The sequence below is a fragment of the Trichoplusia ni genome, chromosome 8, assembly GCF_003590095.1.
Source record: "Trichoplusia ni isolate ovarian cell line Hi5 chromosome 8, tn1, whole genome shotgun sequence".
NCBI lineage: Eukaryota > Metazoa > Arthropoda > Insecta > Lepidoptera > Noctuidae > Trichoplusia > Trichoplusia ni.
The window spans coordinates 5,623,443-5,649,667 of NC_039485.1; the positions used below are offsets into that span (position 1 = coordinate 5,623,443).

The window sequence follows — 26,225 nt, forward strand, 5'->3', positions numbered from 1 at the left end:
ATGTCACCGCAGTAACCATAACGTTTTAGTGGCAGTTAGCCCCTCGTTGGAACACTTCGTATTTTTAATAAAAAAAAGCAATATAGTTTTTCACAGCCAAGAGCTAGGAGACCGAGAAGGCTTGGAATTTCCAATTTTAAAAATTAAATTGCTTTAAACAATTGTTGTTGGTTATGCGTCGTTCGGAGTTATTGCGCCATTTGTTCGTCCATCAAGCGTATAATCGTGTTTACTCATTATTGTACATCCGTTGACATTTTATTAGAATTGGTATGGTCTCAATTTTCCTTAAGGAGTTCAAAGCGATATTTGGAACGCGATGTTTATTGAGACGAAAAGTAAAGGTATTGAATATATTTGGCTGTATGCAAATACGGAGACAAATAACACAGTTTGTGAAGCAATAAAATTGGATTAAATACAACGGAAACGCATTTGCATTGACGGATCGCTAGTGATCGCATAGTTAATTTCTTCGATTCCCGCGACACCGTCACTCAATCCCGCTCCGGTGCAAAGGAATCACTGTAATATAAAATGTTCATGCATTTAACAGCGATTTTTGAGCAAGTAAAAAGGCAATACACATATTTATTGACACACAAATAAGAGAGACATGAATGTTAAACTTGATTCGCTAAATATAAACAATTTTAAAGTACATATATAAAATAAAGACTGTGTTTTTCACAGTTAGGCTACTATTTAATTCAACGCTTAGGTTTTGTTTATTGTGTCGCATTTGCTGTATTATCTGCTAGAACTTTCATTTTTTTTTTGTGTTGTGGTAATTCAATATTCGAAAATTTCGATAAATTAAATATTTAAAGCACTTTGATGCGTTAAAATTACCGTAATAAATACGTCACAATGAATGACAGACAAAAAACACCGTATCAAATAAATACCTTAAATGTTCGTAAAAACAAAATGTCCGGAACATGAAACGGGCTGTAGTGTCTGCCTTCGGAAAACGGAACCTCACGGAAAGTCATGATGAGATTGTAAGGTTTCCGTTTTCGGACGTAAAGCCTTTTGTCCGTACCTGTAAATCTAACTCTTTATCATTTGCACTTTATTACAGTTAAGTATTTTAAATATACTTAACTGCAGGGAGTTTCGCGACTGCGATATCTCTATTAGCGAGGATTGGTGATATTTCTGTTATACTTGGCGTTGATTTTGCTAGTTTGATTATATAACGGTTTTTCAAAGGGACAATTATTGTCAGCCTATAATAGTCCTCAGACTATAAGTCATGGTTAATATATTTATTTTGGGTTTTCTGGACAACTATAGTGCACTTATTCAATCGTGTGTTTGGCTCTTCATGAATATTATTTATTAAGTATATCATTAGTACCATAAGCAACACCAGCCAAATAACCTACATGGGCTTTCCTTTGTTTATGACATTCTTTTTCTTTCCTCTAGCCTGCACACATACACGTATCTTATTTACAATTCCACTAGAATTTTAGTAGATATATAAAGCGTTAATATGTATCAGAACTATATATGTGTATGTGAACTCCTCCTAAAGGCCAGACAAATGTGACTTTTTGTATGCGTTTTAGCTGGTTTAGATTAACAAATCTGCTACTGCTAGTATCAACTTACATCGGAATTAAAATAAATGTAAGTACAATACTATTACACAATCAATACAAAACGATTACTGTAACAAATGTTATATTGAAGTGACGTATTAGAGAAACATATCACGCTTAGTACTCTTGATTGTAACTACTGCAAAGGATATAAAATGGGGCATAAACTGGCTCATATAACAATAAAAATAAATTAGATAAAAGCTCGCAATGAAACTTTACCCATTACCTCGCTCGCATAAAACAGTTTCATGGGTTTGTAAGATTTAATTATTGCAAAATACTTCACAGAAAACGTGTAATATAAAACCTTTTGAAACACATGTGATGAATGTGAAAACTCTGGGCATCATTCTTGTGTAGGATTTGTTGGAAATCATATTACTCGATGACTTTCGTGTCGCCTAATTGACGATGAAAAGAATACAAAAAAATAGTATTTCAAGTTATATCTTTCAAGATCCTATTTTTCAAGTTGGATCAATCTGCATACCGCGTGTAAATTTGGTTAAAATGACTAGTATTTTAGGAGTCCATCCCGGACAAACAACGTGACACAGTATATCTTCAGATAATAGTATTTCAATATGCAGATTTGGTATGGCGTGAAAGTACTTAGAACAATTTCGTCTAATTAAAATAAATCGTTTAAATTAATTACATTTAATCACAATATTTATCGATACGATAATTGATTCGTGATAAATCGTCTTAAAAATAAAAACCTTTTTCAGATAATTACTTCAATTTACTAATAATATAGGCTGTATACCAACGCTGTAATGACAACCGAAACTTATGACGGCATTAGCAAATGGTGCAACGCAATTTCATTGGTAGGATGTATCTGACATAACTACTAATGCCAATGTCGCACTGATTGCTACTAACATTGTTTTACGGTGATGGTTTTGCACGGGATTTCAAATGGGATGCCGTTACTGTGTATCGTGAGATCACTCGTAATGTCCATACTTCGTTGTATGATGATTTTGGTAATTGTGATCGAATGTGTAAATGGGTGAGAAAAATATGAATTATGTTTTTTGCGTATTTCTCCTAAAGGGTCAACCAATCTAGGACTTTTTAATATACATATTGTACACACTGATTAGTATTGTATATAAAATTGTAAGTTTAATGACATGTTCAACATGTTTTTTCAACGTTCAACATGACAACATCATTCACATTTCCCATATTTATAGCTAAAATAACAACTTTCTATAAAGTGAAAGAGTGACGCACTGCAGTCCTATTTCCAAAAAATAAATTCTAATTAAATCACATTAAAAGGTACAACGCTATCCAACGTAAAATTAACATTGATTATTTAACCAATTGATATCAAGATTCTACTATCTAATTACTCTACAATTATTTTAGTGCAGTAGTGAACGACGGTCTAATATAAATTGTGAGCGGTAACCATTTCAAGATGTTGGTAGTTTTGCCGCGGCACTCCGAACCTCCAAATTACCGCAATAACCGTAATTGCAATTTGCTGCTGAAACTATCTACTGTCTTCATTCTGTGTTCTAATGTTGATATACTAGCATTGTTTTGTTGATTTCTTGAATGATGTTTTCACCTGGCGGGGTGTTGTAAAGTAATTTGAGTTTAAACGGTGTAGGTAGGTTTTTACCATTTCATTAAAAAATGTACATATTATTGTTTTGTTACATAGACTAAACTTTTCTTTCTAATCTGAGTCTCAAAAAATGATAAGTGAATTTTCAAATAATACAATTACGATTTAATTCTGGAGTGTTCTAACCTAAAATAAGTTTGTGTCCTCTTAGATCAAACTCACAATGAAATAGCTCTTGACAATAATGACATCCTTTGCATGAGCAGCCTTAGAGCAGTTCTAAATTAACATGTATAAATAACTGTCATCTTTTTCGGATTTTGTGCTTAGTAAGGAGTATCTATCTAGTCTACTATTAATAACTCAAGTACAAAAAAAATGTAATTTTTTTTTCATGGGATTGAATCAAAAATGAAGATTTCAATTATTGTTCTATTTCTTCAACCCTTTTCTTTGTATTTCAATTCATTTTCAAATTATGCAGTAAACCGTTCTCCAACTTTGATGATTTGAAACAAATTTCGTTTTACATCAACTAAGCAAATCGGTAGAGTGCATCCAATAAAAATAGACAAACTGGAGAAAATAAGACTTGATTTTTATATTAAATTCAAATCAGAGATAAAAAGTTTGAGTTTCTAAAGTAAATGTCTCCGTCGCAGAGATAACAAGCTCGAAGTCTTTCTTAGAGTTACGTTTGGCGATGTCACAGAGTAATAAGTAAATGAAGTGTTTATAAGCATTTTCTAAAGAAATCTTTCTTATTCACTGGTGTCCAGTATTGCTTCAAATAAGCTTGTTTGATTGTGCTACTTTTAGATTTCTATTAATAATTTTTTTTCCGCCTTGTAAGTAAATCAAAGGTATTGAATACCTACCTATTGACGAATTTTATATTTTTCTTGCAAAATGTACTCAATTTGATTGTCACATAAGCAAGAGTGTAATCTGACCCACCGTATATCTATTACGATTTCATGGCGAACCGATTAACCAATTTTCGTGAAACTTGGTATGGAGATAGGTTAAAATCTGAAAAAGAAAATGATTTTTACTGCAGCTTCAGGAATAAGCTAATATAATAAATATCAAACACAAAATAATTTAGTTCGTAGGTAGATATATCTTCGAGTATATCTTTGTTCACACGTTGATTGGGCGTAAAAATACAATACAATAACATGCCTTTACAGCGCGTATGCCTGTTATTCTTGTTGAGTTATGAAAAAATAATTTTATTTCTAGATATTTTACTGATTTTCTCAGCCGTACTAATAGATATCTACTTGGTTTAGTTTCTAGCTTTTTCTCTTTGTACTTATAAGTGGTTCCATAATGATCTGTAACTGCAAAATAATAAAAATCCAGCCAAGTGCGAGTCTGACTTACAGGATATTGCTTTAAAGATTCCGTACAAAAATGCTTAAACATAAAAATTGAATAGCAGGTAATAAAATGGTCTTATACACAAAAAACATACATAAAAAATTAAAAGTTCGCTATCCATTAATGACTTGTGACTCTATCAACAGACCTGTGTCAAATTAAAACAGCGTTGGACATTGAAACGTGGCATTACGAATAAAAGCCATAAGAGTTAATACAAGTCGCTTACAGTGCCGTAGGCGGCGGTTAGCCAACTATTATTACTAAAGTAGTGGCGCATTTGTCAGAGCCACCACTTTGTTCCCGTACGAGCGAGCAACACCGCCGTATTTCATGTAAGTATCGCTTTTAGCTACTAGAAACAGAAGAGTTCTTATGGTTCGGTGATAAGATTACATAATTACCTACTAACCTTTTTTATTGGTAATTTTTTGCGTACTTGGAGGGTAAATATGTTTTTATAATTAAAATATAGGTAATATAATATTCTACAATTTCCACACAACGCCATCTAGACTCAAACTAGACAACTAATAAAAATTGTATATTTGTATCTTGTTTAAATAACATACAAATTATAGATAAATTACACCCAGACACAGAAAAAATAATCGTGCTCATCACAAAAACATTTGTCCTGGGTGGGAACCGAACCCACGACCTCCGGTGTAGCAGTCAGGGTCACTAACCACTAGACCAACAGGCCAATAAAAATAAAAATAATTAAATGATAATAGTTTGCTTGAGCGTATTTATAGGAATTGCCCGCCTAGTTTCGTACCCAAGTCCATCTCAACAGAACTTGATTCTATCAAAGGAAAACAACCCTATTCTAGGTGTTTATAAAAAAAACGTAAAACAAAATAATAAGGCTTAGTAAAAGTTTCGATTATGTTGCACAGAATCAACGCCAAAACCAATACATGTCTCTATAATACTACGGGTTGACTATTCAAAAGAGTTTAATAATGTTTTATCAAAGTAATCCATGTAGGTGCATTATATAACTTATTAAAGCAAACAAATTTCGAGCCGGATTCCCGCAAATACGGCCTTAAGATACATTCGCGGTTCCAAGTATTAATTAGAGCGCTAAAAATATCAAACTCTGAAACTTCTTGAATATAATTATAATAAACATTTTGTATAAATATTATGATTGAATCACATTACGTGGGTAACCTTATGAAGGTTATCCGTGTTACAAGGAAGGTGGATATTAATGTTTTTACAGCTTATACGTGACTTGATAATGGTTCAATGTAAACGGTTATGGCTGTCTTCAATTAAGATTATTACGCGTGTTCAGGAAAAGTTTTATTTATTGTTGTATCGTTTAGTTAGGTACTAGGAGATCTAGAGATATCGTTACCTATTTAGTGTTGTTTCAAATGGTAAATACTTTTGTACAGCTGTATTCAATCAATAGTTCTTGACTATTGAGCTATCAGGCTATCAGTACCATAACACCTGATCTTGCGGCTTCCGTATCTAGATTAGACTAGATCCAGTTACCATTCAGTCCATCGGGCGGGAAGGGCTTCTAAACTACGGTTGCCGATCTTGGCTCCTACTTCGCAATCTGCAAAGCAGTCCTTTACTGACATGGTTTTAAGTTGCAAAACAAAATCAACCAATAATTAATTTAATAACGGTTTACTTATGCATATTTATAGGGTTAGCCTGATTAGTTCCGAAGAAATCTATACAATCCGGCTCACGAAATTTATGTATAGAAACAAAAAATCTGATAAGCGCATTTCTCTTAACCAAATAGATACTGTAAAACTAATATGTTTGTATATCTGAATGTAACCAAACGATTGGACCAAAACGAGAGGTCAAGGCTTTTGTCATCATGACCAAAGCCCTTCCAGCACAGGACAATGAACTTCATGTATTCATCATACATCAATTAACTTTTAAAGAAAAACAGTCTTACATACATATTGACAAGGCCATAATAAATGAATAACGGGAGGTATAATAGACTTCTTGTTACATATTATGTTAACATTACGTTGTTTGTCTTCAAAGCAAGTAATAGGAATGATGACAAAGTCATAGCAATAATTGTGGGAATAATGTGGGAGTTAGCTGACACAGGCTTCTATTACGACGAACAGAAAAATATCGCCATTTATTAAAGATAGCTGAAGCGTTTAAATATTGTTGGAGCGTTTGTTATCGATGTCTGTCGATATGTCTTTAAAGACATTTTTTTCGACTATTCCTTTTATTTTGCAAGCAAGTGGATCTTTTGGCAAATTGAGAATTGGTAAAATATTCAACAATTTACTAAAGTACTTTGATAATTTAACGCGCTTTTTCACATATTTTATAAAACTACCTTCAAAAACAAAGCATTCACAGACCCTTTATAATCCATCGATGCATAATATAGTATCCATCGCTGACCATTACAAAGATAACCGCACATATCAAAAGATTGAATATCAAAAGTTCAGTGACATTGTAAAGTCAAAAACCTTTTTCTTTTTATTTAGAAGATAGCTTTCGCTCTTCAGCTGTTTTTTTTTTTTATTCGAAAAAACACAACCGTCGACAGACATTTTCAACCACAGTTCTATTCACCGACTAATTTGCTGCTTCATTTAAAAACAGCTGATCGGGTCATTTGAGATCAAAGCCTACGGATTAACTTCGAGACCACTTAGGGATTAAACCCTTGTAAGTACTAAGTAACGTCAGTTTACAGAATCGAAATTCTAGATCTTAGACCGCAACCTAAGCCCTGCCTAAGACCTATAGTTTCTCAATAATCTTGTATGTTCAATGTTACTATTATTAGCTCCACCATCAGCTGAGCCCCACTAAGCTATAGACACAGTTTTTCCAGACAGGTGACCTTTCCAGTTAATTAAGTTTTAGAAAATTCATCGCAATATTTAGTCCCATTAATTAATTACTTAATTCTGCCCTATATAGCGTTATTGTGATTAAATTTTGTCGACATCATGCTGATATTATGAAGATGAAAGATTTATTACCTTCGAGTTTTTATTTGTAAGTAAATATTTATGGGGTACCTACTGATTAATATCAAGGATGATAAAATAAAAACGTCAAATTTATTTATAACAAATCTTAATTTAGAATTTTATATTTCCTCGTATAATTTAGGTAATATCTATCTAATCTAGAGGCAAACATATAATTTGATGTGTAATAATTATGAGCTGTGTATGACTTCAATTCTAATCAACAAACATAATATATCTTATTCAAGTAAAATAATGAAATTAAAAAGAAAAAGTCTTAAATTCAAGCATGGCCAATCAAGAGCACTCCAAACAATATCCCAAGAAACCGCAAAAGTTAATTTAAAAATAATTTTAAATATCGATAGAACGTCAAGATGTCACATCCCTCAGTTTGACCGGCGCTGTAAGCTTCACCAAGTACAAATAGAGAATAGTGGTTGCAGTAATAATGGCTTGGCGTATAAGTAGTGCTGGCAGAGCGTTAAATTTATATTAAAAACGTCTGTGACGCAGTTATGCAGTGCTTTTGATGATAAAGCTTTGTTTACTTTCATAAATTCTTGGCATGCCTTGTAACTACTTGTAAGGTGTGCGATGCCTAATGAGATTCCACTCATTTTCGTTTTTTAAAACTTCTTTTTTTTAACTTAATACCCGTTTTACAACATTATTTAGTATTTCCTATTTTATCCGATTTTCATAGCATATTTTAGTAATTCTATTTAAAAGTAAAAAGGTACCTGGCCAAAAGAGTCCGGTTTCAGTTAGAATAAAATAGTTCGGATGGGTGTGGGATTCCTTTTTTATTTTTTGAACTGCAAATAGCGGTGGCCAACATGCTTTGAAATTCGAAGCTATAGCTAATTCTAGGTTGCGAACACATTGTTGTGACATGACTGGCCTAAAATAAAGAGGTTTTTTTTATTTTATTGCAATACAATCCTCTCTTTATTCCATTTTCAAATGTTTTTTTTTAAGCTTGAAGCCAACTAAATGGTGCTTGTTGTGTGTTAGTTGTTAATATGCACTAAAATACATTAGGTTGAGTTTTGACTGATTTAGTCATACCCATTGAGGTTAAGCAACACATGACGCGCGTTTTAAAAAAACATCTACATGACAGCAACTCTAAAATCCATTATACACTTTGTTGGTATTTGAATAAAGGCATCGAAATACAAACCATTTAAGAGGAACACTAGGATTAATTGCGTTAATTAGGCGCTACAGTTTCTTACCTACAGATATCCTTAAGTCCTGTGTAATTCGAGTAAATTGTTCCTTCAGCCTCCAAATTAAGTGCCATTGACCGAGTATTTTATCCCATGAACTAAATAAATACAGGAAACGTTGGAAAATTCCCTAATTCTTAATCTTAGATTAAGAAAGAAAGAATATTCTTGGCGATCAGTCTATTTGGAGAAGATTAGTAACGATCCACTGTGCGCGTCGTGTCACGGGTTCGATCCTGGCGTAGGGCAAGCATTTGTGTGATCCACGAAGTTTTGTTCTGAGTCTGGGTGTATTGTGCACGTGATTTGTGTGTTTGTGAAACCCCCCGCGTCACAAGATTTAAAATTCCTTACTCGTCGACTCGGGACTCGTTTTTTTTTAAGAAGGATTAAAAATCAATAAATAACACTTTATATGAAATCAATATCAAAAGGTTAATGTCCTTGTATGTATTACTTTTCAGGCATTTGGAAAACACTACATTACTAGATATACGTTTCAAAAAAGTCATTTCAAATCACACTCATCTTCAGTTATAATGAAATTAAGTTTGTCTAATTCTCATTAGTCTTCACAAGCACATTAACACTCTTTTCAAAGCCATTGCTTTACGCAATAAAGGTAATAAAACTGCTAAATGATTACTGACCTATTTTCTTTGTGAACTTTTTCCATGTTTGATTAAATGCTGAATAGATGAGACTAGACTTCGCTCGCGTATAGCTAAAACCTCTTTAAACAAACACGAGATTTTAATTGCTCTGAATTTTTAATTCAAGTAAATTTTGCTTATCGAAGTTTATTTGCACAGGGTTCTAAGGTAACAGTTGGTCTGTTACTAGACGGTATCTCATGAACCCTTTTAGCTCGAAAGCTGAAATTTTCACAAGTGTTGCATTTGTATCTTTTCCATTATAAATCATAATTTCATAAGTGACCAATTTTGTGTAATTTTTCGTTGTCCTATATCCTTCAGAGTCTAACTTCAACCAGTTTTTAAACCGCTATTGTTTATTACTGTTGTTATTTACTATAAATAAAAAAACATACGAATTTCATTATTTTACATTTAGTTAAGAATTTGTTACATTGTTGTAAAACTTGATAATTACAAAATTGTATGTATTAATGTTTGTTTAACCTGAGTGTTACTTAAAAAGAAATAACATTATTTTCCCTCTTAATGTACGCTTAATATACATCCTGATGTCAAAGTTTAAGTCCCACGTAGACTCCGACGGCTTACTGGCTGGCACAACTACTAATGCATTTCATAATAAAATCCCAGTAAAATCGGCACATATTTAAAACAATATCGAAGCTATTCACAGCAGCTGGTCTCGACAAACGGACGAAATTATATATTTATTGAGATAGGGTTGTTTTGATCTTTGATTGAGCCATTAACTTGATTGCTGTACTTTAGAAATTCAGTACTAAAAGTTTGGCAAATTGTTTTAATTAACGTCTTAACTCGGTGCCAGCGAGAAAGTAGTATGAAGTTTACGAATTAACTGAAATATCCGCTTTAAACCTAACACAGCTGACTTTTAGATATTTTGAAGGTTTTTTTCTATATTTATTCCGTATTTGAGTTTTTAACTGTTAAAAAGTAGCTAAGCGATCTCTGTGCTTTTTGTTTGAAAGCGGGGATTTTTCTTTTTGAGAACATTCTTTGGTTAAATTGTAAGTTCTATCACTTTCGTCGATCCTCAACTTTATAATCGATAAAACAACAAACAAGACAATCAAACTTCAATTAATATTTCAAGTATCAAATCTCCTAAGAATCTTCATATCTTGTTAACAATATATGTCGATCCAACAATCTCCTATTACTAGTACATTACAGGTACTAGCACCTACTCATTTAAACCCAGAACGCACTAAGCAATCGGGCTGCAACACAGTGGTATTCACCAACCTAACCGCAGTCAGGCTGTTATTAGGTAATCCGACAAAGCTAGTACGTATAAGCTACCGGCAACTGGAGTGCAATTGTCATAGTCATATTGCAACTATTAATAGAAACGATTTTCCGTTTAACTATTTATTTTTTACATTTTAATTACACTCGCACAACGCAAAGCTCGAGGCTGATGATAGAGGTTAAGCATCCCTTTGCGCAATCGGTCTTTGAATGGGTGTCCCTCTATGTCACAATGCGTAATAGCGTGATTCGAAAGCGCATTGAATTGCCCCTTCTTTGATAGTATTCTTAAATAGACAGACACCAGTAGGAGCATTATTTTGCCCAAATAACTAGGTTGAAAATGTCAAATAGACAGTGCATGTCAAACACTGTCCACCTCAAAGTGTTGAACTGGGGCTAAGTGGGATTTGAATGAATAACATTCGAACAATGATTGACATGATTCAAATGAAATAAGAGATCAAATCGTAAAACAATGGACAATCTGAATTCACAACACGACACATTCCCACTGTAACCAAAGAATGAATAGTAATGCGATCCAATTCGATATTCAAATCAACTGACACATTTATAAAAAAAAAGAATAGCTCCGCAAAAATTGCGACTCGCAAATGAAAGTATTATAAAACTTCAATTGCAAGCGCCCGTCAGAGAGGTGAATTTTACTTTTTAAATTTATACGCGCTACAGAAGTTTAGTTTAGAACTTTTTTTATTTTCATACTAGGGTTTGAAACAGTTTTTAGGAAAAAGTTCCTATACCAATACTAACTATGATATGTCTATCTTTTCCTGAAAGTAATAAACCATTTTTATTCAAAAGTTTGTTTCGGTTGCTATAAAATAAATCAATTTGGGCTGTCAATATTTTTTTGCGAAATTGATGAATGTGTTGCGTTGCATACTTCCGAAATTATAACACCGAAATAAAGAACATAAATTCTGGAAAACCAATTATTATAAAAGATATTTTATACCATTTTTTTATAAGACAATCTACGAGAAAACTTTTAAGGAAATTCGCAAAGAATCTTAATTCTAGCAAACTACAAACGTTGTTAGAATTCGTCAATTGACAGACTTAACCTTTTCACCGTAAAATTTATCAAGAAAAATATATGAAAACATGTTTACATAAATCCCATCGAATTCCTACCTACATAAAGGTCGGAAGGGTTGAAAGATTCACGCTGAATTTGCGACTAAAATAGCTGAGTCAAACCAAAGCCCTGTCAAGCCCAAATTGGATGAATCACGTGACATTAGGAATGTATCGTATACATTTATTTGATAAAAGCGTACGCTGAACGTGTCGGGAATGTAATAATGTGGGTATTATGTAGCTCCGCCAATCATGGTCATATGTTTAATATGTGCTGGAGCTGGTGTCTGTCACATGTATTAACATGCTGTTACAGCGTTTAATCATGTCAGTTGACTTCTTAAATTAGTTCCTTATTCTTCGCATTGAACGAGGTTTCCTGAACGACAGCTGTTTGGATTTATTTTTTTCTTCTAACCAACCTCTAATTAATGGCTTTTGTATACTCTTTTCGGTCAAACATTTTCGCAACCAAACTTTTTTTGATACTACGTAGGTATTCGAGAAAAAATCGATATCTGTTGTTCGTTATCTATGTATATGCAGCTAGATTCATCTGGTATTCAGAACTACAACAGCGGCTAAACTGGTCCTGTAAAAAGTTCGAGTAATAGCTTCTTTACTCGTAAAAGTTTAACAGTTTCAGACGGCTTGCACAGCATCTGATCCAATTCCTACCACGGCTTTTATAAAGATATATTACAATATAACATTCTCGTCACTTAAATACATTTTCTAAAATAACACCTCGATATTGAGATCTGTTTATAATTGTGGTTTAAAACCTACGTAAAATGCCATCCCAATAATATTATAGGTTTCTAGTCTTATAAAAACCGTATTAATTTAAAGAATTGAGGAAATAAAAAGTTATTTTCTCTGTTAAAACTAAGCTCCCACGTTGTATTTGTCCTTTGTTCTAAGGTATTTTTTAATTTAAAAAAAAACAGTGCAATAAATAAAGAAGTAAAAACTGATCCCAATTTCATGTAATATACAACAATTTGAGCAAACGTTATTTCAAGACAATTTTTTTCAGTTAAAAATAATCAGAAACACCTTGATCCTATAAGCAATTCAGAATTAAATAAATTTTCACACTCGACTATACTGACTGACTTGAGATCGTGAGTTTTTCTTACAACAATGACAATATTTTCTAATATTTATGAGAATAGTCGAGCAATATAAATAAAACTAACTTTATGACTGCACTCGTATATCTCGGGTTTATTGTTTAAATTTCTCACTTTTGAGCCCTTTACAACTTTCGTAACAGCGGGTAATGGTCGGGTAAAGTGTAACTTAGTTTTATCACTATCAAACTACAATTTTGTTCTCAGCTGATCTTGTAATGAAAGAATAACAAAACAGCTGTACCTTTACTCACGCCATAACCCGAGTTTATTATTTTAATGAACTATTAACACACAAAAGTGGATGAAAAGCTAGGTCGACAATCGTCGACACTATTCCAAATTTAATCTAAAGTATATTTTATTTCATTTTTACATTATATCTGTAAATTAAAAAAGTTTTGAGACGGGCAATAAACGCCAACTGTTGTTGATAATTATTTTATATGAAAACTAAATACCGTGTTGAGTTCGTTTGTTTAGTAATTAAGTAATTGCCATTTTCAACGATAATACAATATTCTCGCTAAATATTTAAAGCCATTGGCCTCTTTAGATGTTTTGTGGGCACTGGACCTTGTTACAATGTAGCTAATGCACGAAAACAATAAAGAAAGACGCATAAAGATTACAAAGGCCGTAACTAGTAAGTATTCACTTAACTTCGAGCACTTAACTTTATAAAGCATATAATAGTGTAATGCAATGTAATACGATGCGTTCTCCGCGTTATGAAAACGTTTAAAAATCAGATACGGCTTTCCGGATACATTTTCATTTTCTAAGGCGTTTACTTTATAAATAAAATGTTATTTTTATTCAGCGCACGCCGAGGAGAATGCGAACATAAGCCTAATGGATTTAGCATGTAAGTTGCATTTAGGGGACTTAGTTCATGCAAAATAATCGCACCAGCCACCCTGCAAACCCGTTATCATGCAACACTGCTTTATAAAGTCTGTATTTTTTCTATTTCCTTTATGAAAGTAAATGAACTGCTGGATGTTTTAATTAAGTCAGTAGTATACACGAAACTCGGCTTAACTTGATTCAACAAGTAGTGCCGGATATACCTGCGTCACTAACTAAATTAGTTTATTACGCGGCGGCTTTATCACTGACTTCGTTGATTATACAACTCATAATACCCCCCGAGATAAAGTTTCGATGTTGTAACCGTGAAAGTTATGGTATTGTTTAATATATGTAGATAGTTACAATATTTTTATAATAACTATCGTGAGACTGATTCATTATTAAATGATGTAACGGTTTACTCACGCGTATTTATCGGGGTAGCCCGAGCAGACGCGGCGGGATCGCGAGTCGAACCCGCCGCGTCTGCTCATGATTAAGGACTCCGGTTGGGTCCGAAACTAGTCGGGCTACCCCGATAAATACGCGTGAGTAAACCGTTACATCATTTAATAGTTACAATAAGTTGGCGGCAGCTGATATCATAGCAACTAAGTTATTACCAGAGAGTCTTTTGTTTTTATTTTGTTGGGACTAGTTCGGTAATGCAAGTTAATATCGGTTACGGTTGCATGCTACCGCAGCGCTCAAGCCCGCCACCGCCCGGTTATTATGTAAATTAAAGAAAAAGCCCTGCCCAATCGGCCGAATCAACGAATGCGCTTCCAAAGTGTTCATTAACATAATTTATTCGAGCCTGTCAGTGCCGGTCTTAAATTTGTGGAAGGCTATTTTTCAACGTGGAAAAATTGTGTAAAGCGGTCACGTATTTTTTAGCGTCAGAGGATCCGTACGGTGTAGTTTAATAATGTCATAACCAGGGCTGAGTGAGAGCCGGCCGCGATAACATCGGAGATACATCGCGACCCCGCTCGGATTTCCAACAATCATTTATTTTATGCGTGAGGTCTCGGTTACCGAGATGGATGTTTTATGCACAAACGACGAATGAAAAGGAACTCTATTACCATATTTATTAAAAACTGAAATATTTATTATGATCGTGACGGTTCGAATAATAGTTTTATTGAGTCGTAGAGTTCTGAAGGGTTTAGAATTGAACTGGCTTTTTGAATCGATAGAGTGTCAGGAATATATGTATGTTGAATTGTCATGTTATAGGGGATGGAAGACTTTGTATAAAAGTGGTTTAGTCGGTTTTCAAGCATGATAAAACTGTTTTATTTAAATTGATTTTCAGTATCGTAAAATAAGCAGAATATATGACAGGCATAAAGCTTTTCTGGCTTATAATGAACTACAATGAAAAATAAAATTTAAATCCGTTACGAGAGTTAAGTAGGTACTGCAAAACTTCAACTTCACAAAATTGTCTCTTACCGAACTATGGTTTGAGTAATATAAGTTTTACCTACGGCAAGAGTAATGCAATAATTCACTGGATTACAAGATTCTTAAGTATTAATAGCCTGTCTAGTTAGAATGGCCATTCGGGAACCGTATTAAGTTGTCACTTTAATATCTTTCGGCTTAAAGAACTCCGGTGAGGATGTAGACTTGATTAATTACTTGTAATGTACTAATTTAATCATAATTTTGTGATATTTAACTGTTTTATTGAAATTCATATTCTTTTATTGTTTCGAACAGGAATATTGGGGATACTAATAATATTAAACAACTTTTAGACAACGCCATCTAACCTCGAACCAAACAAAGGTTGTATTATGAATAGGTATGTAACTACTAGACCAAAAGGCCAGTCCATGTTCAAAAGAAGACCATTTTAGTCCATGTTCAAGAGCTAACGCTTACTGCGTACGAATCGCTCAGATTGCATTGACAGGTCAATATTACGTCGCTCGTGAAAAAATAATTTTATTGACATATTTTACACCAACGCCAAAGTCTGTCTTCAAAAGACAGTCAAAGTCAAGTTTTTCTAAAAACTGAAAAGAAAACAGTTCTAAATATCTTCGTATTCGTTAAAAGTTAACCCGAAATATTTTCCTTTACCTTACCCTCCATGTAAAGACATACTCGTAAAACTATTTCGGCCTGCCTATTATGTGAAACAATATGGTAAAAATACCTTTATTTATCAAAGTCTTGTTACCGTATCACATAAACCGTTCCGGATTATTGCGCGTGCCTGACGTTTACTTGTTACTTATTGAACGTTGAAATATTTTAGCCAAAAAAAGATTACAAGATTAATTTAGTAATCAGGTGTAGAATATTAATATTAAAAAGGGAAGGTTTTTGTGAATTTTGTTAGAGGTTACTTTTTTTAGTTTTTTTATGGGACGGGATTACATTAATCTTTAAGTACCTAGGGTGTTTTTAGTTCGGAGCTTATTTATATTGACATAAAGTAGGTTATATTTTAACTTGCTATCAATAACTTGAGCTTGAATAGAGATGTATTTGCCATTCATATGGACAGAGATGATTTATCTTTTGATGCTGCTTTTAATTTACTTTCAGTTCATAAATTATGTGCGTACATACTATATTACTTATGTCCAAACAAACGTAGATATTACACAAAGGTAAGAAGTTGTCACATTCAATTCAATATTGAGTTTAGGATTGTAGAATGTTCGAATTTGTCTACAGTATAGTTTTAATTGTATTGTTAAATTCTTAAGTGTTGCTAAGACCAAAATTAGGTCGTACATTAACCTATCCACTTATATTTTTAAACGTTACAAAACAACGGTATCAACCCATTTTATGTTTCAACATCAGCATGCATAAAAAGAACACATATTAAAACTCGAGAATTTATGAATCTTAAATCCACCGATATACTTTAAGATAAGTGGCCTATTCAATTTTCATTTCTGGTCAAGGGTAAAATGTTCATAGGCATTTCATGCTAATACCATACGAGGGTAACTGATCGAATCTCCAGAGCCATAATACTTAAGGGCCCTATGAAAGTCGACGATATTTGAAACGGGATGGAAAATAAAAATTAGCAATAAAACGGGACAAGAATAAAGATCGCTTTTTATATTCAGACCTACACCTTCCCCGGATTTCGATTAATAGTACTGTTTTGGTGTCACGTTTATGAATTCATATTATTTCTCGTTTACCACAACCAGAAATGAGTTAATGGATGGAATGGAATGGATCAGTTATAAACTGTTTTTAAATGAGACAGGAGGGCAAAACAACTTCTTAGATATTCAAAACCAAAACCAAATTAAGAAGAACCTTAACCAAACAGAGAAGATACAAAGTATGGAAATGAAATTGGTTATCAACAAGTGACGTTACATTGATTTGTCATTTCAATACATTGGGCACTTCAATAAGTGCTACCGCTTAGAGAAAACAAAGGTCTGCTTCGGTATCCAAATGACATTTCGAAAATTGATAACCTATTAAGAAAACGCTGTATGGAGATGACAAACCAAATATCAATGTGATTGCAGAAATTAGAATTTCCGAATGTTAGCCTAAAGTACGTTTGAAGGAAGATTTGTTTAATCAAAATTTCATATAGTTTTAAGCTGAACAAGGAAAATGGAATAATAAGATATGGATACAATAAACACAGGTATAAGATTTGAAATAAAAAGATTCGCTAACATTCTAAAGTAGGGTAAAAATGGTCACGACTGCTGACAGGAACTGATTGAGATAAATTCAAAGCTAGAAGAATTTTGCTTTGCCCCCGAAGTCCGGTTAAGCTGTCATAACTCTCGCGGAGCTGAGAAAGTCCAAGCCAAAAAAAACTATACATTTCTCGTCTTTAAAAATAGGAACGAAATATTTTAATCAGATCCTCTAAGGCTGTTATTAAAGGAGTATAAATAATATTGTAGCATATTCTTTATTGAATTTATTCCGAGAATGAAGTTCTAATTTTAAATTTCATATACTTTTTTGCTTCATGGCTGGAATGTTTAATTTACGAATATTTATTGCCATTATTTGAAATGGTTTCAACACGGAAAGAACTGAAAATGAAAGAGGTTTTGATCATCAAATCATCGGACGTAATGAAAAAAAACAAATTCCAATTACCTGAAAACTAAAAGCATTCGTGCAAAAACGTATTTCGTGCTTTTACAAAAACATGAGTTATGTCGAGATACGCTCATAACTCATACTCGCGTCATGGATATAATAACCCATTGCATAGACAGTATAGGCCTCTAACAGTGTGTAAACCTTTCGATTGCCTATCAATATTATAGTCGACAAATAATACCATGCATAATTTAACTAACGGTTACGTAATGAAACTACGGTAATAAAATTCATGAAGCCTCGTTATTTGGGGACGTGTGTTACCAAAACAATGAATTCGTAATAAGTAGCATTTGTAAACGAAATGTGTTAATGAGCATTAGATAACGATTTTCATTTGTTTCAACGTTACGATTTATTTGACTGACGACAAATTTTGAATTACATTTATTTGGAAATAGAATGAACATTCTAGAAATGACGAAAGAAGATCTGATCAGGACGATGAAAAAAAGGTCTTGAATTTTTAAATGGTTATTAATTTGATTGCAGATTCAGATATTGTCCATAGTGTAAACTTTAATCGAAATAAACGCACCGCTTAAAAATACAAAGTTAAAAAGATTTAGTTCTGCCAAGAATTGAATTTTTTGAAATCATAAAGGAGACCATTTCATTTAGTTGAAGGTTTCTTTTTAAAATAACGGAATTGAGTTTATATCGCATTTTTATTTTGGTCACGTTTGAAATTTTATAGTCCGCCGAAGGAGCTTCCTTTTTCGGATTAAAATGTCACTGGCAGATGAATTTCCGCTAAACAAAGAAATTATTGTTTAGTTTTTTCTTGTGTGTTTGCGGAAATATGAAAACAATACCATATATGCCAATACATAAAAAAATAGTTCATTAAATAAACTATCAATTTAAAAATATTTTATATCAATAAAAAAACGTAGCAGGGTATAACGCTTGAGTGGTTTTCTTCACGTGCTATAATGCAAACTCACATTAACTCAATGTCTAACGTGCTTATAGTAAAACCTTCTTACTCCAGTGCCCTCATCCAATATTACAGTGATATGCAAACAAAATATATTATTACAATCACTTGAATTATTTCTTCAGATCTTCACTCTAATAGATGATAGACTGGTCAAAATCCAAGCAAAACGGGTTTAGGTATGTTTAATCCATAGAAATAGAAATATACGTACTTACTTAGTGTAACATTAAAGAAAATTATGTAAAAATAAGGTTTGTAACTCATGTCATGATTGGCTTATATAATTATTTGGTATTGATTAAGTTTGATTAATGTATGGTCACGTTAGCCGCATGGACAGCGATCGTTGGGCCAAAGTCACCACACTATGGAAGCCAACGGATGGACGGCGTCGTCATCGGCGACCTAGGGGGCGGTGGCGAGACGACCTCAACGCTTACCAACCAGGCTGGTTTCATACGGTCCAGAATAGAGAGTCGTGGAAGGATTTGGAGGAGGCCTTTGCCCAGCGGTGGGACACAGTAGGCTAGGGAAAAAAATGTATGAATTCTCAATTTTTATACAACGCCATCTAGTCTCAAAATTAGCATAGCTTGTATCATGAGTACTAGACAACTGATAAACATACTTATAAATTTCTAAATACATTTATGATAGATAAATTACACTCAGACACAGAAACTAATGATCAAGCACATCACACAAACATTTGTCCTGGGTGGGAATCGAACACACGACGACCTCCGGTACCTATCGCAGTTAGGGCCACTACGTAATCATGCAATTTATTTCCATAGCCTTCTATTCATTAACAGAAAACAGTAATGATAATAAATAAAACAAAAAAATCCTATTAGCCCACCACAACCATGGTCAGCGTGATCGCGTTACAAAATTTTCGCACCTCTAATGATGACGCGTGCCTAATGAATAGCCGGTTGTCATTAATATTGTGGCACTCACTAATGTGCGGTTTTGCGCATCGACTGCGACTAAAGCCTAATACTGACTATACGAGAAAAATCCTGCCAGTTGTCATACATTACGGAACCGCCCAGTTCTAGTGTTACAACTGGTATATCAGCGCCAGCAATGTACCGCAACATGCACGATATTTCTCGCATCGTCTAAACGAGGCTTAATTCCTGTGACCCGATCTGTCGCATTCAACATAACGCACACTTCGTTACTGCCGTTTTTGCTCTACAATCTCTTAATTACACTGACTTGTTGGTCCACCACGAATTAGCAGAATAGTTTTTGAATGGAAATAAACTGGGACAGTTTAAACTGTAGCTCTATAAAAGTAAATAATGTTTTTGAACCCTACGAGTATTGCAAGTGGTAATTTATTCGCGTTTTAAAAATTTATTGATTACGTCTCACAGACTTTCTTCCATAATATCAAATGTAAACAATATATTACATAAATCATTGTGTGCGGTGCTTGTACGGCAACGCTGCGACGCAGGCATGCATATTGTAGTTCGCGTAATAAACGGAGGCCTAATAAATTATCGGTAAACTGCGCTAAAAGGAACTTAAGCACAATACCTCGGCAGCGACTCATTACTTCCCCCTCTCCCCGCGCGTCCATATTTTACAGCTCTTTTACCCGTTCATTTTTAAAATACGATGTTCGACAAATTCACTTAATGCCGCGTTAAATGAACCGTGTTCGCATAATAAAAGATTTTATACTCAAAAGCGATTTCAGAATGGACGATATTTCCGTGAAACGAGAAAATGCCGCACTCCAACGTCGACGCTTCATCTCGTCTCTACTAACGTCGGAATATTTTTTTCGCGCTCGAATGACTCCGAATTCGGAGGGAATAAAGTTAAGAAAACACCACATACAAATAACGCTCAGATTACTTTAAATACTCTGGTAAAGCGCGCGCAGGCCTCTTTTCCAGATAATTTATTCGTTTATAAAAGTTCTGCGGGAGATTTACTGTTTATGTCACATTATTAAGTTATTTTAAGCAGAACCGAGCTTTCATAATCCACGTGTCCAATTTAAGTGAATAAAGAGAATACGAAACAAACATTTTCTGTTGGAACTACATAAAAGTGACTAATTACTGTCCAAAAGCAATGCCTGAAAAAAGTCTCTATTATTTTTATGAGCATGTCATGTTCATCATAAAAGGTTTGCTTGGTTCGGCTTTCATTGCGGTTCTGTTCGTTAAAGAGAATTCTGTTTTAATTTAAAAAATTGTTTTACCTTTCGTCCGCTTTTGAATGGCAGATCTCTGGTACTTAAACAACTAGGGTTACGTCCGGAAATAAAATTTTAATTAGACCATGTACTATATCGTGTTATCTCACTCTAATAATTTAAAATAGTTTTCAACGTATGTGATAATTTTATGAGACAGTTTTCTATTCAAAGACAGAACTATTTCCTTAAAATAAATCTTAGTAAGTGAATTCCTCTGTAGATCCCCATCGCCATCCTAAAAGCCTTTTAGTGCATCAAATATTCCCACGTGCGGTTTATTTTTGTAGATGTTTTAACCTTTTTCATTGATTACGTAATTTATTATTCAATGTAAGATCCCGAATTTGTTTACAGGCTCTGAAATAAAAATGTTTTTAAACCGTCCTACTTAGATAGGTTTTTTTCCGCATTTTATGTGAGAATTTAATAAATGTATAAAATGCATTAGCCTGGATATTTTTCTCACTTGGCTCGGCGAGAATGTTTTAAGCGATGAGATATCCTATAACATTATATCCCCTTCCCACATAAACGTCCTACTGAAGATAATTTAACTAAAAGGTTCTATTACTATGTTCCTGGCTGTGCCTAATAATATGATTGGATATTCTGATATGATTGTGTTTTGTTTACATTATTTTATATTCCACGTATGGAAAACCAAGGAGGAAAGATAAATATTAAGGTTATTCCTTCATAGAAATAAAGCTCTTAGTACATTTGACACATGCTATGCATACATGTATTGTTATTAACATGTCGTATTTTTTAGAATACGAATGTTCTAATTTCGAAATGTCTACACTGAACTATAATATAATCGTTACAATGTATGTATGTATAAAAAAAAAGTTTTCGCGGTAGAAGATTTTACTACAAAACTTTCTTTCTCAATTGATATAATATTGGATTGTTTTATAATCTTAGATAACAAATATTCTTAAGCAAAATCTTTCTTGAACTATCACCCAAGAGGTGGCCTGACGTCGACAATGGAAATGTAGTTCACACTGAGATTTAATGCGATAGATTCAATTTCCATCTGTCGTCCCTACTTAATTCCTTATTAAGTATTAAAACAAACGCAAGGATTCTCGAAGTGATTTTGTTCAAGACGGTCGCAATTTATTTAAGAAAAATCATAGCAGATGTTAGCGATTGATTTTACGATTGTTTTTTTTTTAATTTTTTTAAACGACTCCGGCATTAAAAATTTTAATCCTTGTGTCACGGGGGTTTTCACAAACATCCAAGCCATATGCACAAAGATTCCCAGACTCAGGATTTAATGCTTGTCCTACACGGGTTTAGCGTGGTGACCTGAACGACTCGGCTATCCGTGCACTCATCTATTGTCAGTAAAGATACACTCATCATAGTTATCATGCTGCTGTGTTTTGTTTTCTTAGACTTATGCCCCATGCCTAGTGCTAACTGTAGTCTTTTGTTTCAGTTGTGGACATCCACAGAGGCGAGACGCTGGAGCTGGCACACGTTCAGAGGACGGACATGGGGGCCTACTACTGCATCGCAAGCAATGGTGTCCCACCTACAGTCAGTCGACGGTACCACGTCGAGGTTCACTGTGGGTATTCAATAATATTAATTTTTGCTTTTCGGCATTAAAACCTGTTTTATTAGACCAGAGATTCTGCTCCCACAATTTTTTCTCAGTATGATATATATATGATTGCTCCCCATTTGGTTTAAGTGGATGAGTGTCAGACTTTTACCAAAGAAAACCCACCAAAGGTCGTCATTTGCCCCCTTGTGACCCCCTCCTTTTTGAAGTCTGCGACATGTATTACTATTCCCTATCCCTACGCATTAAATCAAATGCATATATGGGAAACTGAGGTTTAGAAACCGTGCGTGTTTGACACATCCGCAAACTAGTGGTCCCATTTGAAGTCCCTTGTGGAGATCGAAACCACAGCACTTCGGCACAGTAGTCATTGACGTGGTGACTACCAATTACATGTGACCATAAATTACAAAGCGGTGCATAAATTTTTTTAAACAATAAAATCCTTGCAAACTTCGCAGTTACTAAACAAGTTACCAATCACAGTTTTTAATCAACGAAAAACGAGAAATGTTTGTGATTTCATAAATTTAACAACAGTTAAGACTAACTGATTGCGATAAACTCTTTTGAAAGACAAACCTCATTGCATCTACAGTGAATCGCTGTCGGTTAAATTCAAGGAACTGTCTTATTGAAGTTCCGAGAAGGAAGTTCAAAAAGCAAGTAAAACTCGTACTGGCTGTCAATAGATCTGCCCGATCGATTAGTCTGCATTGTGGTGATGGACAAAAAAAAACAACGTCGGGTTAAGCTAAAGCTCTTCTCTTCTTTTTTAATATCCTGCTGTCAAAATTATGTTATTCCATTTAAGAACAGCTGGTACTTTCTCCTTGTTTGTTTTTAAATAGAATAATCGTTAAATTATTATGATGCCCGAGTAGAGTCCTGGTTTTCTCACCTTCCTTCACCAGTTTAAGAGTTGGTCATTATAAGGCGAAGGCGAATATTCAATTTGATCTACAAGTAACTACTTACTTTCATTTTAAAGATTTAATACGAGTAAATCTTTCTAAAGAAATCTACTTACGAAAAGTTTTTACTGTGCGCACATGACGCCAATACAGTATATTTATTTCAGTTGACGGTTTAAGTTTTCGAATTTAAAACAAAAGTCTTTTAAAAAACAATTTCTTCCAGAAGTTGACTAATAAAAGTCGAGAACTCCATAAATATCGTTTCTGTTTATAGCTACATTGTACTGAATAACATTTTGTGTTTATGAATGTGAAAATCGAAGTCATTTATTACAAACTTTTTTAAGATGTAACTCCTTGTCTTATTGAACCAAAATTCGCTGAACTCCAGTGATCTGATTTATTGATGTACTTTTATTTTCACCAGTCATTCCACAAGTGAAGGTCACCAATCAGCTGGTCGGGGCTCCACTCGGCAGTGACGTAGAGCTTCAGTGCTGTATCGAAGCCTCTCCCAAAGCCATGAACTCCTGGTACAGGGAAGACGGGAACTGTAACTATTATACTTTATTATTTAATTTTACCTATAAGCTAAGCAAACCGTTAAGTTTAAGTAGAAGTCGTATTAGAAGGTAAAATAAACGAGACTTCGAGAAACAAAGGCGCTTGTACCAACGACAGCGAACTTCTTAAAAACGAAGAAGATTAGTCTACTCAACTGACATATTAAAAAAGTAATCCCTGTTCTTTTAAATTGACCTTATAACAGAACATTTAATCCGTTAAGAGGTTGTTATGAAACAGTATTTTTAAAAGCATTAGCGGTACTTTATTTGGCATCCAAAAGCATGTTTTAGTGGAAATTTCTGAGCTGAAAATAATTATTTAAGATTGGGTCATGCTTAAATAAGTGACAAAAATCAAAAAGATTAGATCACTAGACCAGAAAACGAAGGGAGTTTGATAATAATTGTAATGTAATTGTATTTCTGTCAAATACCTTAACTCCGTACTTTAATTCCGTCTCCACTATCGACAAACGATCACCGCCTACCCTGAAACCGAAACTTGTACTAACAGTTATTTCGTTCCACAGCGCTATTAAGCGACAAATTGACTGAGAACCCGAAGCTTCGTGTATCAGAAACTATAATGAACGAGTACTCGTTGTGGATAAACTTGACGATAAAGTCTCTAGCGCCAGCGGACTATGGAACTTATGTGTGCGCCTCTGTCAATGCGCTAGGAAAGATGGAGAGCCAAGTCAGTTTGCATAGTAAGTGGCCAATATTATTCGTCTTAAGTTCCCTGGCTTCTGAGGATCACTGCACGTAGAATGTGTTCGAAATTTAAATATTAAAACAAAAACAAAAGAGCGATTTTGTTGAAAATTCTCATGTGCTCTCGTATGCTCCTACTTTGCTGAGAAATTTTGTAACGTTGTCTCTATTTTTCGGCAAAAAATAATGCTGTTAAGTATCCATAAACTGTACTGTTTTCTTCTAAACACATTTTTGAAACACCCTAACATTTTTACCCGTCAAAACGTCCTCAAAAAAACTTATAATTAACATTGTTCATTTTGTTATCCCAAATTACATTTCGTATACTCTCTTTTTCACTTTATTCAAACCCTCCCATTTTCCCAGGACTAGAGCTAAGCATGAACGGCTTTGGTGCCGAAGAGCCGATGGTATCTGGCGCGGCGTGGCAGCGCGCGCGCAACTCTCCATCACACCGAATGCGCCCCGCGGCGTCGCACGCGCACCAATACTTCCTCACGCAACATCTACCGCCGCAGATCTACGCTTTACTACTCTCCGTGCTGAGATATATACATTCTTTTTAATTGTTTGTGTTAATGTATATGCCGTTCCTGTATATAGAATTTGGTGATGTTAGAAGTCTGATTAAAAGCAGTTATGTTTAGTTATAAAATTGTTCTTAAATGTGAAAAAGAAATGGTTAAAATTACACAAGGATTTCTGAAAACGAAGACCTATTATAAAAATGTCCTTACTCAATCAGGCTTACCATCATGCATTTAATCAGTCTTCTGAAATTATTAAAAATGTTAAATTTCATAAACTTTAAGCGATAAAGAATACTAAATAAAAAGGGGGTGTAAGAGAAGACGATAAATATCATTTATTTAATGAACTGATATTACGTAGAGCTATGTCCAACTATGGCTGATATAGACTGATATGATGAACATTCAGGACTAAAACAAATGAATCACAATCGTAAAAATTACATTGTCAACCTATTAAAATTGATGTGAAAATAATAAAATAGAAGTCAAATAACAGTAGATTTCAATTCAATAAATTGATATTTGTATTTGATTTTAAGCAAATTGTTCGATGGAGTAATAAATTTATTTTACGTAAAATTTATTTATGTAAATTTACGACGTGTTGATTTACGTTTTACAACTACTTAACATTAGAATATTTATTGTATTAGTTCAGTTTTCAATTCTGAGTATTTTTTTGTTATTTTACACTTACCTACTGATTTTCTAGAAACTACTATTGATGCATGAAAAACGTATGAGAAATAGAAATTA

General features: G+C 33.8%; 1 protein-coding gene across 2 annotated transcripts in view; it reads left to right on the plus strand.

Annotated features, from left to right (window-relative positions):
* Window positions 1-25,975, plus strand: part of LOC113496491 (lachesin-like) — a 104,976-nt gene extending 79,001 nt beyond the window's left edge. For both annotated transcript variants that reach the window (XM_026875728.1, XM_026875727.1), the window contains exons 6-9: window positions 22,605-22,736; window positions 24,081-24,206; window positions 24,750-24,929; window positions 25,303-25,975. In XM_026875728.1, coding sequence (XP_026731529.1) covers window positions 22,605-22,736; window positions 24,081-24,206; window positions 24,750-24,929; window positions 25,303-25,502 — 638 coding nt within the window. In that variant the 3' untranslated portion in view covers window positions 25,503-25,975. The remainder of the gene's footprint in view (window positions 1-22,604; window positions 22,737-24,080; window positions 24,207-24,749; window positions 24,930-25,302) is intronic.
* The last annotated feature ends 250 nt before the right edge of the window (window positions 25,976-26,225 follow it).